Here is a 17,247-nt window from a genome sequence, read left to right on the forward strand (position 1 = left end):
CCGCGCGCCCTCAAGAGTGCTATTTGATTGGCTGGGAGGAGGGCGGTGTCGGCCTGCGCCCCCTGATTGGGCTGCCTAGGGTTTGCGCTTGCTCAGTTGCGGATCCGGCTATGTAGGCGTCGGAGGAGCGTCTTGCTGGGTTCCAGGTCCAGCCGCGCTCTCCCACAGCTAGGTGCGAGCTGGCCTGCCAGTGAGTACGACTCTGCGCCTCGGGGCTCGTCAGGCTGTCAGATCTCTCCGTAGTTTTCTGACTCATTTCTCTTCTCTTCCTTTCCTTGTTTTTACCTGTCCTTCCGTCTTTGCCTCCCCACTATGTCAGGAGCCCATTCTCCTCTCGCTTCACCTTGACCGACTTCCCGCCTTCGGCTAGGTCCTTAGGCTTCTCCGGTTCCCCGGTAAAGAAGGTGCGCTTAGCACCTCTGTCCACCCAAGCACCCGTGGGCATAGTCGTTTCTTGCACGATTGCGGAGCCCCCTCTCTTCCACCTTCGGCCCTGCTGTGCAGGAGGCGGTGGGACGGAAAGTGGACGGGTAGGAGCGAGAGATGGACTAGGAAACACGGGTGCAGACGGAACTAAAGGTGTCAGCTGCTAACTTGTTCTCGGTTTTGCCTAGAAAGACAGTGGTCTTTCAGAAGCTTGAAGCCCTGGATAATGTATGCATGTGAAGTTTAAAGCAGTTGATGATTTTCTCCCAGCATACTGGTTTTTTTGTTTGTTTGCTTCTTTTTTGGCTTTATCTACAGACCATTTGCACTTATATTAATTTGCGTGCCCTGTGTTGGCATCTACAGTCCAAATTGGTTGATCACGAGGTGGCTAGCCTTTGGTGACATGACAATATGGGACCACATGTAAACTGTAAACTTGAAAGTTATTTGGTTTAAAATTTGTTTTAGATTTTTTTTGACATGTGGGGATGGGCTTTATGCTTTTTTACTCAGTCTTATCGCCGGTAGCATATTTCCTTTGTATGTTACGTCTTTGAATCTTCCAAGCCTCTCTTGATGCATCTTTCAGAAAATTTTCAGAAATCCTTTGCCAACATCAGTAGTTATACTCTCTGTTTCCAGCATTCCCCAATTTTAAGTTTGATTTTCAGGAAGTCCCTGTTATAAAGGACTCTTTCCTGTCATTTTTCCAGGCTGAGGAAAGTTTCGTCAGGGTGAAACGGGTCTGATACTTCCTGTCATTGGTCAGCTTTCAAATTTCCTCAGTTTTCAAATTGCCTTTTATATTATCAATACAGAAATGGTTCAGTTGTAACTTCATTATTTTTCCCACTCATCTCTTAATTAGTAAATGTAAGGATAGTTTGGAAAAAAGTACAACGGACAAGGACACCATGGACTTAATAAAAATCATAATGGCCTAAAAAATAATGGAAATTGCTTTGGTTGTATTTCTGTTTAGACTTTTTTCTATACACTTTTTGCCTCATTAAGTGTATTTTATTTACAAGGATGTATCCTGATTCTTTCACCATTTTGAACCTGTCTCCTTGTATTTCAAAACTATGCATAGCATAGTTGTAACTTTTTATTTATGTGTTATATACTTACAGAGAGTACACACATCACAATGCAGTTTATAAATTTCTACAACGTAACACATATGTGTTCAGATCAAGACCATCATTCTAAATGTTTCCCTTTCTGTACTAGCTACCATAAGCAACAGCTCTTATTAGCACCAATTATTATTTTTGTCTGTTTCTCAAATATATTTAATAGCTACACAAAATTCTACCATTTGTAGGCCATATGTTCCTCAGTGGAAATGGTGATTCATTTTATATATAGACATATAGATATCTCTCTCTATATACCTATATATATCTATAGATGCATATACATGTGTATAGATATATATAGGTATATATCTGTATATATGTATATTTATAAATGTATATGTATATGTGTATGTAAATATAGTAAAAATAGTTAATACTTCCAGTTGATACTTCCACCAGGGGTTTGTTGTTTCATCATTCCATAATAAATGTTGGATAGTACTTTTTAAAATTATTCACTAAATTGATAGTTAAGAAATGATATAGGAAATTGAATTTTAAACACATTTTACTTATTGCCTTATTAGTATAAAACAAAATGGTTAAGTGTTTGGAACCTTCTATGTGCCTAGAATAGAAATCTTATATATTGGAGATAAGGCCTTAGCTGAATTATCTAAAAAAGAACAATTTTCTAGGCAGAAGAAAGAGCAAGAGCAAATTCAAAATCTTTGGTGTCTGCAGCAAACAGTAGATATTCAGTATTTCTAAAATACAAAATGTGTAATGTACAAAGGCAGGAATGAGTTTGATGGGCAAACAGAGACCATGTCATGGAGGCTTTGGATTCCTGCTTGTTTTGTTAAATAAGAAGTCAGTGTTAAATAAATGAATTTTAAATGAAATGAATGATTTTCGAATGATGCAGAGCCTTTGAAAAGTTTTGTGGGGAGTTTGACTTAGATTTGCCTTGGTGTCAGTGTGTAGATTAGAGGGAGCTGGGGTTAGATTAGAGGGGGTAAGACTAGTGAATAAGATAAACTAAGCTTGGAATTAAAGCAGCAGTAATTGTGGAGAAGAGGGGCCAGTGTTATAAAATATCAGGTTCAGGAAGCAGCAAAGGGAAAAAAATGAAACCAAACTAATATACCCTCTTCTTTTTTCCTTTCTCACCAATGGCTCCCATTTTTCCTCTCTTCTGAATGTGTTTTTTCTTTTTCTAGGTCAGTTCCTGTTCCCTTTGGTTATTTCCATGCTTCACCATGTTGAGGATTAAAAATCACCTTTTTTTACTTTCACCCAATTACCTGAAGCAGCTGAAACAATTATCAGGCTCTAGGCTTATTTGGCAACGACTTCTACACCAGAAACAACCACTTCATCCAGAATGGGCTGCACTGGCCAAAAAGCAGCTGAAAGGCAAAAACCCAGAAGATCTAATATGGCGAACCCCAGAAGGGATCTCTATAAAGCCCTTATATTCCAGGGCAGATACTAAGGACTTAGCTGAAGAGCTTCCAGGAGTGAAGCCGTTCACACGTGGGCCATATCCCACCATGTATACCTATAGGCCCTGGACCATCCGCCAGTATGCAGGCTTTAGTACTGTGGAAGAAAGCAACAAATTCTATAAGGACAATATTAAGGGTAAGGCTTTAAATTGAGACATGTTTATGATGGGACCTGTAACTCCTAATCTTTCCTTTTTTTTGAGGGGAAGGTGGTTTAGCTCTTAAAGACATTATTCACTTTATAATTTTATAAAGACTATACTATAAAAAGTGGTTATTTTTCATCTGTGCTCAAAAAGATAAGTGAGTCAGATAAATAGTACAGAATACTTGGAAGTAACCCATACGTTTTCTAAAATGTGTAAAAAGAATTAGGTAAATTTGTATAAAGAAAAGAGACCTAGGCATTGCCTTTGAAAAGCTTTCAACTGATATTGTTGAGATAGGAATTGGAGGGGAATATAGTTTAAATGAGCCAAAAGAAAGAAAGAAACAAGCGAAAAAATGATCTGACATTTCACTCTGGAGATTGTATATAGTATTTCTTCTTTCTGATCTATAGTAAAATCATATTGTTTGAATGCTGAACCTGAGGATTTCTTAGTTTGTATTGCCCGTGGAGGACTGAACCTCCATTTAGCATAGACCATTTTAGATGTTTAGAAATGTTGGCTGGAAACTGGAGTTGTAGCTCCATGGTAGAGCCCTTGCCTAGCATGCTCAAGTAGCTGGGTTCAAACCCAGTGTAATTAAAACATGGTGGGGGTGGAGGGATGTTTTATCACATATTAAATATTCTGTTTCTAGAATATTTAAATAGCCAAGTTGTCCTGTTATGACCATGTTAGATAAATAACAAAAAAGTGAGCATACAAATGCAAAATTATATGAACTATATATGAACAGCCAGATCTTTTCATGAATTTTAGAAATACTTTAATCAAAAACTTTTGAGAAAAAAATAATTTGGTGCTTGAGCTTAGGCAACAAATCTTCAGATAGACATGAGATAAGAGATAAGTGAGATATTGTGTTCTTTCTGTTCTTTCTAATAGTGAGACCTGGAATTAAATTTGTGCCATTTTACCATATTGGAAACAGCTGACATAGGAAGTGAAGTATCTACTTAAATTTCTTGTCAAATATATGAACATAAAAATTTTATATAAATATACTATGATGAAATAGGCCAATGCTTTCAGCAATGTTGAAATTAAACAGTTTGCTGCCAGACTCTTTAATCTTATGTTATTTTTCTTTACATATTTAGCTGGTCAGCAGGGATTATCAGTTGCCTTTGACTTGGCAACACATCGTGGTTATGATTCAGACAACCCTCGAGTTCGTGGTGATGTTGGAATGGCTGGAGTTGCAATTGACACTGTGGAAGATACCAAAATTCTTTTTGATGGAATTCCTTTAGAAAAAATGTCAGTTTCCATGACCATGAATGGAGCAGTTATTCCAGTTCTTGCAACTTTTATAGTAACTGGAGAAGAGCAAGGCGTACCTAAAGAAAAACTTACTGGGACAATTCAAAATGATATATTAAAGGAGTTCATGGTCAGAAACACTTACATTTTTCCTCCAGAACCATCCATGAAAATTATTGCAGACATCTTCCAATATACAGCAAAGGTATACTTTATTATTTTAGGTTTTCTGTCATTCAAATGTAGGAATTTCTACAAAATTCTGTAACCTATCTTGAATTTAATAATTGAGTCTGAGTAATAGTTTTAATATAGTCAGGGTGTTTTACTGTTAGTTCTTAGGTTTTTGTCTTTAATGTACCAATTTTATTGTCTGTCATTACCTGGGCAATATACATTTGCTATATTTTCTCTGTTTTTAATTGTCTGATAATGGTTAGAATCAGGGAAGTCTCACAATTTATATTTCTTTATTTCTCTGCATAATTCAGATGAAGTTAAAGGAGACATTGGTGTCAATATAGATGGGGATCAGAATATCAATTTTATTTTTGCTAACAGTTGAATTGGAAGATACAACTTGCATCTGCAACCTCAAAGAGTTCCCTCACATTTCTCTACCAGAGTAGTGGGAGAAGAAGATTCCCCAGGGTTCTTAAAGAAGCAGCAATTCCTCCCCAGGAGAACACCTTCCTTCTTTTTTCATTTTTCTTTACACATATATACAAAATATGCATATATATTTATGTGTATATATGTGTAAATACATATAAATATATAAATATAAATAAACTATATATATATATATATATATATTTCCCCCATTATTTACATTTTGCTTTTTGCTAGCAATCCTCTCCTCCTTCTCTACCTTAAAGTTATACAATTTAATGACAAAGGGAAATTCTGTTCTCCATCAAAACTTTTTATCTTTGTCTTTAATCCTACCTTTTTTTTAATCTTACTCACCCATTGTAATTACTGTTATCTCAGAGCTCTACCTACACTCTTTGATATTTAGTTTTTATTCTTGGAAATATTTTTTTTCATGTGTTGCATCTGCCCAAGTGAATTGTATTTCATATAATTGTATACTTCCATCACCTTTTTAAATTTCAGGACCATATACACAGGAGGTGTGTGTTTATTGCTAACACACAAATAGCAGTAGCTTAAACTAAATACACTCATTTCTCTTTCATCTTAAGAAGTCAGAAGATATGCTGTCAGGTGCTTGCAGGTATGGAAGCTCCACATTCATTAGAGTTCCAGGTTCCTTTTGTTTTGTTTGTCCTCTGTTGTTAGTGTGTCAGCTCACCATAAGGGAGGAAGGAAGTGGGCCAGGTCTGGGTCAGAGGGAGAGGAACCCAGCTCATCTCACTTAAAGTGAACTTCCAGAAGGAGTATGCTAAACTTGACTTGTACCTCATTGAACACATATAATAGTAAGAGAAGATTGGAAATGTTGGGCTTATACTTTGCCACTCTGAATTTTTGATTCAGCAGATAAAGGAAGAAAGTGAAGAATAATTGCTGGAGTAGCTAGTATAAGTCTCTCCTGTTACATACTTGAGTATTTCACCTTGTAAAATATGCTAATGTCATCTAAAAGTTCAAAATTGATTTACATAATCCTTCGTGTATCTTAATCAGTTTTAAGTGTATAGTTCAGTGGTAGTAAATACTTTCACTTTGTCGTGTAGCCCTCACCGTCTGTCTTCAGACCTTTCATCATGTAAAACTCAATCTCTACATAGCTGTTATACAACAAGTCACTATTCACTCCTCCCCCAAGCTCTTGGAAACCATCATTCTATTTGCTATCTCTATGATTTTAACTCTAGGTACCTCATATAAATGGAATCATTACCAGCATTTGTCTTTTTGTGACTGGTTTATTTCATTTAACATAGTATCTTAAAGGTTTATCTATGTTATAGTGTGTGTCAGAATTGTCATCCTTTTTAAGGTTGAGTAATAATTCTAGTATTCTTATATCTCTATTTTTTTAAATTCTGCCAGTAAACTCCTTTGCATAGAGAAGCACCTTTTCTTTGCTTCTTGTATGTAAATTACAAATATACATCATTAGTCTCAATTCCATGTGATTTCATCCCCTTGTTGTTTTTGTGATAGAACATTTTAATGAGATATTAGTTAGTTGCAAATAGAATTCTAGTTTTCAAATGTAAAATACATAGCTGTATTTTAGATACAAATGTATGGTGTACAAATATATGGACTACTTAATCCATGTCATACATTAACAATGACAACTTTTTTTGAGTGCTTACTATATACTGGAGTAACACTAAGTGTTTTAAATGAATCATTTAATTCAGTCCTAACACAATTCCATAAGGAAGGTGCAATTATTATCTCTACTTTGTAGTTTAGGAAACCAGTGAATAGTTAGGTTGGGAAATTTGTCTATAGCCTGAGCCACTGAAGTGACATAGCTAGAGTTTGAGTTCTCTGACGACAGAGCCCATGTTTGTAGCCACTGTACTAAGATTCTTTGATTTAGTTTTTATTATTTTCTGTTTAGTTAACTTGGATATAATAATGTATGTAATTATGACTGTATATAAATGTACTCTACCTAACATGTATGCAATTATGTATTATACCTAACATGAAATTTTAGGAAAATAGTAGAATGCATTATTATATGTATTTGTTGTTGGGACTGGGGTTTGAACTCGGTTTTGTGCTTACAAAGTAGGCACTCTACCTTTTGAATCACAGCTTCAATTCATTTTGCTCTGGTCATTTTAGAGATGGGGGTCTCATGAACTGTTTGTCTGGGCTGGCCTTAAACCATGATCCTCTGAATCTCTGTCTCCCTTAGGATTACAGGTGTGAGCCACCGGGGATGCCTGGCTTTCTTAGTGATTGTGTACAAAGACCCTACTTGGGATTAAGCATTAAGTACAATACTGAATCAAATTTGATTTTAAGGCATGCATTGTATGGTTTTGTTTCAAAATATAGCACTAAGGATCTTTTCTTCTTTTGACTCTATACTTACTCAAGTTGATGCCTTCATTTAATTAAGAAAATAATTAGTAAATATAAATTTATGTGTCTTTTGCAGATTAAAGAAAAGTTATAACGTCTTATGAACTCTAATAAGGACAGAATATTGGTTTGGAATTAAAGATGTCTTCTTTTGGTTAGCCCTAAAATATGATAAGGGCATATTCTTTCTACCAGAAGTAATCTTGATGTTAGTTCATGGACCAGCCATTTAAATTAGAGTACAGCAAACACCGTTTTCAGCTAGTGTTATGAACTGTCAGGGGTACGTGAGTTGAGCATCAGGTAAACATGCTCCTTGTTTTCGAAAATGGGTTTAATATTACCTTTTAACATTTTCCACCGTTGTATTTTTTAATACAGCACATGCCAAAATTTAATTCGATTTCAATTAGTGGATACCATATGCAGGAAGCAGGTGCTGATGCCATTCTGGAGCTGGCCTATACCATAGCAGATGGGTTAGAGTATTGTAGAACTGGACTCCAAGCTGGCCTAACGATTGATGAGTTTGCACCCAGGTGAGTAAACAAAGCTGAATATGGTCTCAGCATTAAGAAAATGTATAGGCCATTTTATGCCCCGCAACAAAATATAATGATAAAATGAATTTGTAAATATAAATTTTATGCGAGATTTAGATTGTCTTATGTTCTGAGTGATAATGAGAAAATAAGTCAATACTCTCTACTATAAAAAATGAGAATTAAATTTGTCTATACTTTATAAATTAGGGGGATATAATATCTACAGCTATTCAGAGGACACAATTAACTTACATATTTAACAAATATTAAAAATAAACATCGGGTAAGATACTTTAAAATTTTTTTTCATCTGAAAATTTGGAAATGTTTTCATCAGCTGTACTTATTTATGTAATGCAGTGTTTTGGGATGCACAGTGCTATATAAACCATTTTGTTTTAAAGCACCTGGTTAACAAATTTGTATTAAATGTTCCAAATATGGGAACATTTAAATAAAGTTTGTGAAATATTTGAACTTAGGGGTCAAAAATCAGTCTGGGGTTTACTCAGTTTAGCAATTGCTCACTAAGCTTCTTGCTCTGAGCCAAGCGCCCTCCTTCATGCTGCCAGGACAAGTGCTACATGTGACTCTGTCTTCAGAGAGTTTAGAGAAAGTGAATGTTCCTTTATCCCAGGGATATTTTGTATCCATCAAAATATGGCCTAGGGAGTCCTGGGATTGCTGAAACCCTTCCTAGGGTCGTCAAGATCAAACTATTTCCTGATTATTTCAAAACTTTACTTGCTTCTTTCATTTTCATTCTCCCAAGAGTTTATAGTTGTCTTTTCCAAAAGCCACATTGCAACTAATCAAATGCAGAAGGAGATAAGACTCCAATTGTCTTCTCTCAGTCACACATTAAGGAGATTTGCAAAAATGTAAAACAGTGATTCTTTGAATATAATGTTTTATTAGAGTAATTATTTTTCATAGAAGTGTTACATATGTTTAGGTTTATTATTGTTAAATAACAATGCTATTCAAATAAAAAACATTCTTTAGTATCTTTAGCACTTTTTAAGAATGAAGAAAGATCCTGGGACCAAAATACTTGAGAACTGCTGTGTTAAGAACTTCTTCCATGTATATATCAAGAATTTTTAAGTTTTGGTGTCTTAAGGTTCATCTTAAAGTAACCTTTGTAACTTTAGAGATAGTTTAGCAGCATAAATGTGTAAATCAGATACAGAATATAAGGTAAAAGGAAGTAGTGAGGTTAGGGACAAATTGGAGAAAAATATGCCAAGATAGATCATTCTTTTAAACAAAAAAAGAAACCTTTTCTCTGCCCAAATAAAGCAAGCTTGTCAATTTATTCCCTTCTTAGACAACCCCTGCTCTACATACTATATGTATCTGTGTGTATATAGATCTTTATATATATATATATATATATACACACATATAGAGATCTATATATGTACATATATGTGTATATGTGTATATATATATGTAAATAATTATTGATACTAGAGGGATACTGCTGCATGCTTAAACTGCACATTTATATGATAGGCTTACAGTTACTAAAGTATATGTGCATTGCTTTTAATTCAAATTCAGTTGTTTGATATTAAAATTTGGACATTGATTTTTCTATTTTTGATGCAATCAATTTTATTTTCTGTTTTATATTTTTACATTTAAGCAAATTCTGGACTTTACTGTTTTAGGTTATCTTTCTTCTGGGGAATTGGGATGAACTTTTATATGGAAATAGCAAAGATGAGAGCGGGGAGAAGATTGTGGGCTCACTTAATAGAGAAGATGTTTAAGCCTAAAAACTCTAAATCCCTTCTTCTACGAGCACATTGTCAGACGTCAGGCTGGTCACTCACTGAGCAGGTATGTACATCATTTAAAGCAGGAATTTAATAAGAAACTAAAGTAACTGCTTTCTTCTAAGTGATACGGCATAATCAGGAACTGTGCTTAATAACCTATCTGGTAATATTTGAAAATCATAAATACTATGAAGCATAGAACATGCTTAGGTGTGTATTTACATATTGAATAAATAGAGTTGGCTCCATCTAGTGGTCAACAATATAAAATCATTTACATCTTAGCTTATGGTGCTATTTTACTTTTTGAAAAATAAAAAACAAATTGATGACAAGTAAAAGCCATTTTAATTAATCTCATATATAATTCTAAGAATTATAATTTTAGCATAAAACTGCCTAATTAAAATTTAATATACACTCACATATATATGTTATTTATTAAAATTGTGTTCTAAATAAGCATGCAAGCCAACATACCATTTAAAGACTTTTATCACTTAAGTAACAAGTTTAAAGTTTCAAAGTTGCATTGATCCTATACATTTAAAAGTGAGTAACAATTGATTTGCTCCATATGAAATATAATTTCAGGTCCTTATGAATGAAGAAGTAGAGATTTTGAGGTTGGAAAGAACTTTAATAATCTTTTTTGTCTTAATCTACTATTTTAAACAAAGGAAACTGAAATTCAGAGAAGCCCAATGACATGCCCAAATCATCATTAGGAATATGTAAACTACAACCCTAATTTCCCACCTCATAATTCAGGGTTGATCTGTTTTGTTGTTCACTATGAGTGCTTGTTTGGTGCACATCATTGTGGTAGATAATTTGAGGTATACAAAATAATTTGAGATGGTAAGGAGATATAACCCAAGTAGAAAAGCTGTACTTTCATGATATATTTATGGCACAATATTTGGCAATATAAAAGTATGCACCACAAATACTTTATATTTCAAGAGAATTATAAAAGACAGTATTTTAGTATTTAAGCGTAGACTAGACACTTTGGTTCTTAATTCTTTTTTTTTTGGTGGTACTGGGGTTTGAACTCAGAGTCTCATGCTTGCTAGGCAGATGCTCTACCACTTGATCCATTCCATTAGCCCCCGCCCTCCCTTTTATATTGAGCCAGGATCTCATTATGTAGCCCACACTGGCTTGAAACTTACTGTGTAGCCTAGACTGGTCTCAAACTTTCAACCCTCCTCAGTAGTGGGATTAGAGGTATGCACCACCATACCCAGCTGGCTCTTAATTCTTATTCCAGCTTGTTCACTAATTTGTCCAAGTTCATTAAGCCTAATGTGGACATTGGCATAGACAGTAAACAGAAGTCAGTGCTTAATTATATCATCTTTTATAGCTGTGATGTCTATCAACTGTTTCCTTGTTTTGTTTTTCATTTTTTGCCAAATGTTTTAGGATCCTTACAATAACATTATCCGGACTACAATAGAAGCAATGGCAGCTGTGTTTGGAGGGACTCAGTCCTTGCACACAAATTCTTTTGATGAAGCTCTGGGTTTGCCAACTGTGAAAAGTGCTCGAATTGCGAGGAATACGCAGATCATCATTCAGGAGGAATCTGGGATTCCCAAAGTGGCCGATCCTTGGGGAGGTTCACATATGATGGAATCACTCACAAATGATGTTTATGATGCTGCTTTGAAGGTCAGTTTCTCCTCTTTACAACCTGCTTTCAAGATTTTTAGATTCATAAAGATTTATTGATTTATAAATCTAATCATTTTTAAATTGATATCAAAATTTTTAAAATGTGAGAAAAAAGGAACATGTAATTTGATTTTATAGTTTCAGTACTGAAATTTAAAAAATATATTTGTATTAAAATGTTTTGGTCAGAGTTAAAAAGACAACTTTGTTAAAAAGCTTATGCAAATAAACAGTAGCCCTTAGTCTTCCATTGTCTTCTTCCTGTTTCCTGGAGCAAGCTACATACTCTTTTTTTTTTGTTTGTTTTTATCTACAAACTTTAAAATCATACATGTCTACTGTTTCTTTTAATTTTGTCAATTTTAGACATTAGACATTACACTCAAACATTATCTATTGTTTTCCTGGTATGGAAGTTTAGAATTTTAGCTGGTTCATACCTCTTCTTTCCCTCTTCTCTTCTTCTCAATGTAATTATCCCTTAATACAGTCCTTTCCATGGTGTTCTACTATTCTCACTGGATTTAAACAGGTTTCTCTCTAGGCCTTCTGGCTATGGTGAACCTTTGACTTCTCTTGGCCATTATCCTGGAAGTAACTTTTTACTCTCCTCTGTTGAATTCTGAAATCTGAATCGAATGTCTATCTCTTATTTTGAAGTACTTCTCTTAGCAACCTCCTAGAAATAGCTCATGGGAGACAAACTATTTAGAACTTTACATGTTTGAAATTTTCTTTATTCTCTCCTACACTTGACTGATAGTCTGACTAGGTTTGAAGTTATTTCATTAAGAAATTGATAAGCAAGTTTGTAAGCACCAGTGTGTTCTTTGTTCTAGCTTCTTATTCTAGGTTGCAGTATGTCTGACCAGAAATTTTATGCTGATCACTCAAGGTCTTTCTTTTTGAAAGTGTCAGTCTCTCTTCTTTTTATGTTGATATATACCCTGCTGTGTGTATTTTTCCTGCATTGTACTGAATCTTTGAGTCTTTTCCATCTTACCCTTTTAAAAATATTTTCATAGCTCTGGGATTATTTCTTGTATTAGTTCTTTGATAATTTCTTCCTGATACTTTTTCCATGGCTTCTCTTTTCAAAACTCCTAGTCATAGGTACTGGACCTCCTTAAATAATGTGCTAATCTTCTTTTCTGTAATCCCTCTCTGACTTTTGTTCTGTTTACTTGGAGATACATGATCTTTCTACTTAAGTACTTTAGCATTAACATGCCATTTTTTTTATTTCTAAGAGCTCATTTTGTCTTCTAATTTTTCCTCTTGTGTATCATGGTATTTTCTTTCAATAATGCAGAATCTCTTCCTATCAATAGGATGTTAATGATATTTTTGAAAGTTTTCTTCTTCACTCAATGTTGTCTTTTTTCCTGCCCTTTTCTCTATAATCTCACCCATCAGAATTCAGGCTTTTATTTCAATATTACATTTTATCCTTTCTTCTCTTGTATTTGGTGTTTGATAGTTCACTGCCTTTCTAGATCTGTTCTGCAGAGAGTAAACTTTGATTTTCCTGACAGATGTCGGGGTAATTGCAAAGTTACAAGTAGCCCTCATCTTTTTAGCTTTCTTTGTTACCCTTTTCTTCAGTATACTCTGATACGGATTCTTCTTTCCTGAATTCTTCAGAGAAAAGCAAGTTGGATCTTATTCCTTTTTTCTAAGCCATACATCATTCCAACGTCTGTTTTCTACTTTTATATATATGGCTATGATTGATGGTTTAAATACTTCCTGGTTTAGTTAAAGATGGAGTGATATGATTTCTCTTGCTCAAATTAAAAGTACAATTGCTACTGAGAAAGAATGTATGAAAACAATTCCATTTACAATAGCCTGAAAAAAAAAATCAAATACTTAGGAGTAAACTTAACAAAGAATGTGAATGACCTCTACAAGGAAAACTATAAACCCCTGAAGAAAGAGATTGAGGAAGACTACAGAAGGTGGAAAGATCTCCCATGCTCATGGATTGGAAGAATCAACATAGTAAAAATGGCTATACTACCAAAAGCAATCTATATGTTCAACACAATTCCCATCAAAATTCCAATGACATTCATCAAAGATTTTGAAAAATCTAACCTAAAATTCATTTGGAAACACAAGAGACTGCAAACAGCCAAGGCAATATTCAGCAAAAAGAACAATGCTGGAGGTATCACAATAACCAACATCAAAGTATATTACAAAGCAATAGCAATAAAAACAGCATGGTATTGGCACAAAAAGAGACATGAAGATCAGTGGAACAGAATAGAGGACCCAGATATGAATCCACACAACTATACCCAATTTATTTTTGACAAAGGTTCTAAAAATATATGATGGAGAAAAGACAACCTTTTGAACAAAAGCTGTTGGGAAAACTGGTTAGCAGTCTGCAAAAAACTGAAACTAGATCCATGTTTATCACCCTGTACTAGTATCAACTCAAAATGGATCAAGGACCTTAATATCATACCCAAAACTCTGAAGTTAGTATAGGAAAGAGTAGGAAACACTTTGATAGTAATAGGTATAGGCAAGGTCTTCCTCAATGGAACCCAGCAGCTCAGCAACTAAGAGATAGCATAGATAAATGGGACTTCATAAAAGTAAAAAGCTTCTGCACAACAAAAGAAATGGTATCTAAACTGAAGAGACCACCCACAGAGTGGGAGAAAATATTTGCCAGCTACACATCAGACAAAGGACTGATAACCAGAATATACAGGGAACTTAAAAAACTAAACTCTCCCAAAATTAGTGAACCAATAAAGAAATGGGCAAGTGAACTAAACAGAACTTTCTCAAAAGAAGAAATTCAAATGGCCAAAAGGCACATGAAAAAAATGCTCACCATCTCTAGCCATAAAGGAAATGCAAGTCAAAACCACACTAAGATTCCACTTCACCCCTGTTAGAATAGCCATCGTTAGAAACACCACTAACAACAGGTGTTGGCAAGGATGCAGGGGAAAAAGGAACCCTCGTGTACTGCTGGTGGGAATGCAAACTAGTACAACCACTCTGGAAAAAAATTTGGAGGCTTCTTAAAAATCTATACATAGATCTGCCATATGATCCAGCAATCCCACTCCTGGGGATATACCCAAAGGAATGTGACATAGGTTACTCCAGAGGCACTTGCACACCCATGTTTATTGCAACACTATTCACAATAGTCAAATTATGGAAACAGCCAAGATGTCCCACTACTGACGAATGGATTAAGGAAATGTGGTATTTATACCCAATGGAGTTCTACTCAGCCATGAAGAAGAATGAAATCTTATCATTCACAAGTAAATGGATGGAACTGGAGAACATCATCCTGAGTGAGGCTAGCCAGGCTCAGAAGACCAATAATTGAATGTTTTCCCTCATATGCGGACATTAGATCAAGGGCAAACACAACAAGGGGATTGGACTTTGGTCACATGATAAGGTGAGAGCACACAAGGGAAGGTATGAGAATAGGTAAGAAACCCAAAAAACATGAGAGTATTTGATGTCCTCAATACAAAGGAGCTAATACAGAAACTTTAAAGTGACAGAGGCCAATAGGAGAAGGGGACTAGGAACTAGAGAAAAGGTTAGTTCGAGAAGAATCAACTTAGAATGTAACACATATGTACAGGAAAGCAATGTGAGGAATCTCCCTGTATAGCTATCCTTATCTCAACTAGCAAAAACCCTTTGTCCTTCTATTATTGTTTATACTTTATCTTCACAAAATTAGAAATAAGGGCAGATCAGTTTCTGCCTGGAAGCAAGGGAGGGGGAGAGGGAAGGTGCGGGAGGAAGAGGGGAGAAATGACCTAAACATTGTGTGCACATATGAACGAAAAAAAAAAAAGTACAATTGCTAGTGGTGCACTCTTGTAATCCTGGCCTTAGGAGGCAGAGGCAGGAGGATCATGAGTTCCAGGCCAGCCTGAGATACACAGTGAGATCCTGTCTCAAAACATCAAGACTAACTAGATAAATAAATATACAATTACATTTTAAAATACATTTTTCTTAAAGAGTTTATGTAACAGAATTTTATTTATGTAACTAAAACTGAAGGTTAGAGACTTGATACAGTCTTTGGTTTTCTCACTTGAGTGAGAAATTTTGTGTTTTTTAGAATATACTTACTAGTTTTTTCATTATCTTTTCAAGTAACTTTAAACACACAAATTCTAATTAATTACCTTGCTTATTAATTTCTTTCTTATGAAATACTAGCATTTACCTTACAATTTTATTAATACTACTAGTAATTATATAGCTTTCAGAACTAATTTGCATACTTAAAATTTTTCATATTCTCTTCTAGTTTTTTAATCTGCTTTTCTTTTTAGCTCATTAATGAAATTGAAGAAATGGGTGGAATGGCTAAAGCTGTAGCTGAGGGAATACCTAAACTTCGAATTGAAGAATGTGCTGCCCGAAGACAAGCTAGAATAGATTCTGGTAAGAGAAAGTAGGAGTGTTTGTATATGAAACTCAGTATTTAAAAAGAAATATTAATTTCCATCTGAAGGCAACATGTATAATTGATAGACACTAATTAAAAGTAAAAATAATAAAACAAAAATAATAGAAAAATGGAGTTTTTTTCTTATATGACTATCCATATGTCTATACTGGATGCACACAGGCAAGCATATGTACATATGTGTGAATGCACATCCATCATGTACGTGTGTGTATGAGTGGGTATGGCCTATGATGTTACTGATGGCCACTGTGCTCTGGGTGGGAGTATTCATTCAGTCATCGGATGCTTTTTAGTGTGTGATTGAGTTACTTACTATGCCTGGGCAAGCATCTGTGAACAGGATACATAAAGTTTGTGCCCATAAAGCTTTACAGTGTAGTAAAGAGAGAAAATGAACAAGTAAACACATAAAATAATTATGGCATGTGTTAAGTTCTATGAAGGTAGTAAGAAGGAATGTAACCCCAGCAGAAATAGTGGTTCTCTTTAGATATGAATGATAATCTGATAGCTTGAGGAAAAATAGATTCTTTATCATGTAAGGAAATAAATTCAAAGTTTTCATTTATCACATAGATTCTGAAAGTATTTGTCATTTTTTGTTTAAATGTGATTAGCTCTAAGAGAATTTCAGAAATTATAAGAAAAGCTATTGGGTGTCAGTTCTTTCTCTACCATCTAACATGGTAACTGCTCTGATTGTTTTCATTATATATAGTGCTATAAGAAAGTTTATCAAAAACTATAAGAAAATGTGTAGTTGGAAGAATAGTAAAGATGCTCCCTTAGAGAGATTCTGATGTATAACTTTTCTTTCTCCTCACATGCTCCTCCTAGATTGGGAGTTTTCTTAAGAGTTAAGAATACTACTTAAAAATATTAAACTTTTAAGGAAAATATATGATAATCATAATATTACTGTTAGGCTACTATTTGGGAATAAAGGCTACATACTGTTTCCCTCTGGGAAATTAACAGGTTCTGAAGTAATTGTTGGAGTAAATAAGTACCAGTTGGAAAAAGAAGAATCTGTAGAAGTCCTGGCAATTGACAACAGTTCAGTGCGAAAGAAGCAGATTGAAAAACTGCTGCAGGTATTATGTAAGAGCTATTATTTTATAAGTATTTTCTGTATTCTGGGTTCTAAGTCACATTGTTCTACTTAATCTTTACAATAACCATATCAGGTGGGTATTATTTCTCATCATTTTAAAAATAAAGATAACACATTGAGAAAACCTGCTTGGAATAAATAACTGAATAGCCAGGA

General features: G+C 34.6%; 1 protein-coding gene across 2 annotated transcripts in view; it reads left to right on the forward strand.

Moving 5' to 3' along the window:
- Positions 1-70: 70 nt before the first annotated feature.
- The window catches only part of Mmut (methylmalonyl-CoA mutase), a 33,129-nt gene continuing 15,952 nt past the window's right edge, over positions 71-17,247 (forward strand). Inside the window, exons 1-8 of one of the 2 annotated variants that reach the window (XM_020170651.2) lie at positions 71-190; positions 2,735-3,158; positions 4,293-4,660; positions 7,858-8,015; positions 9,698-9,869; positions 11,240-11,488; positions 15,838-15,949; positions 16,956-17,071. In XM_020170651.2, coding sequence (XP_020026240.1) covers positions 2,774-3,158; positions 4,293-4,660; positions 7,858-8,015; positions 9,698-9,869; positions 11,240-11,488; positions 15,838-15,949; positions 16,956-17,071 — 1,560 coding nt within the window. In that variant the 5' untranslated portion in view covers positions 71-190; positions 2,735-2,773. The remainder of the gene's footprint in view (positions 191-2,734; positions 3,159-4,292; positions 4,661-7,857; positions 8,016-9,697; positions 9,870-11,239; positions 11,489-15,837; positions 15,950-16,955; positions 17,072-17,247) is intronic. The other variant, XM_074081982.1, reaches the window with a different exon arrangement.

The sequence above is a fragment of the Castor canadensis genome, chromosome 8, assembly GCF_047511655.1.
Source record: "Castor canadensis chromosome 8, mCasCan1.hap1v2, whole genome shotgun sequence".
Lineage (NCBI taxonomy): Eukaryota > Metazoa > Chordata > Mammalia > Rodentia > Castoridae > Castor > Castor canadensis.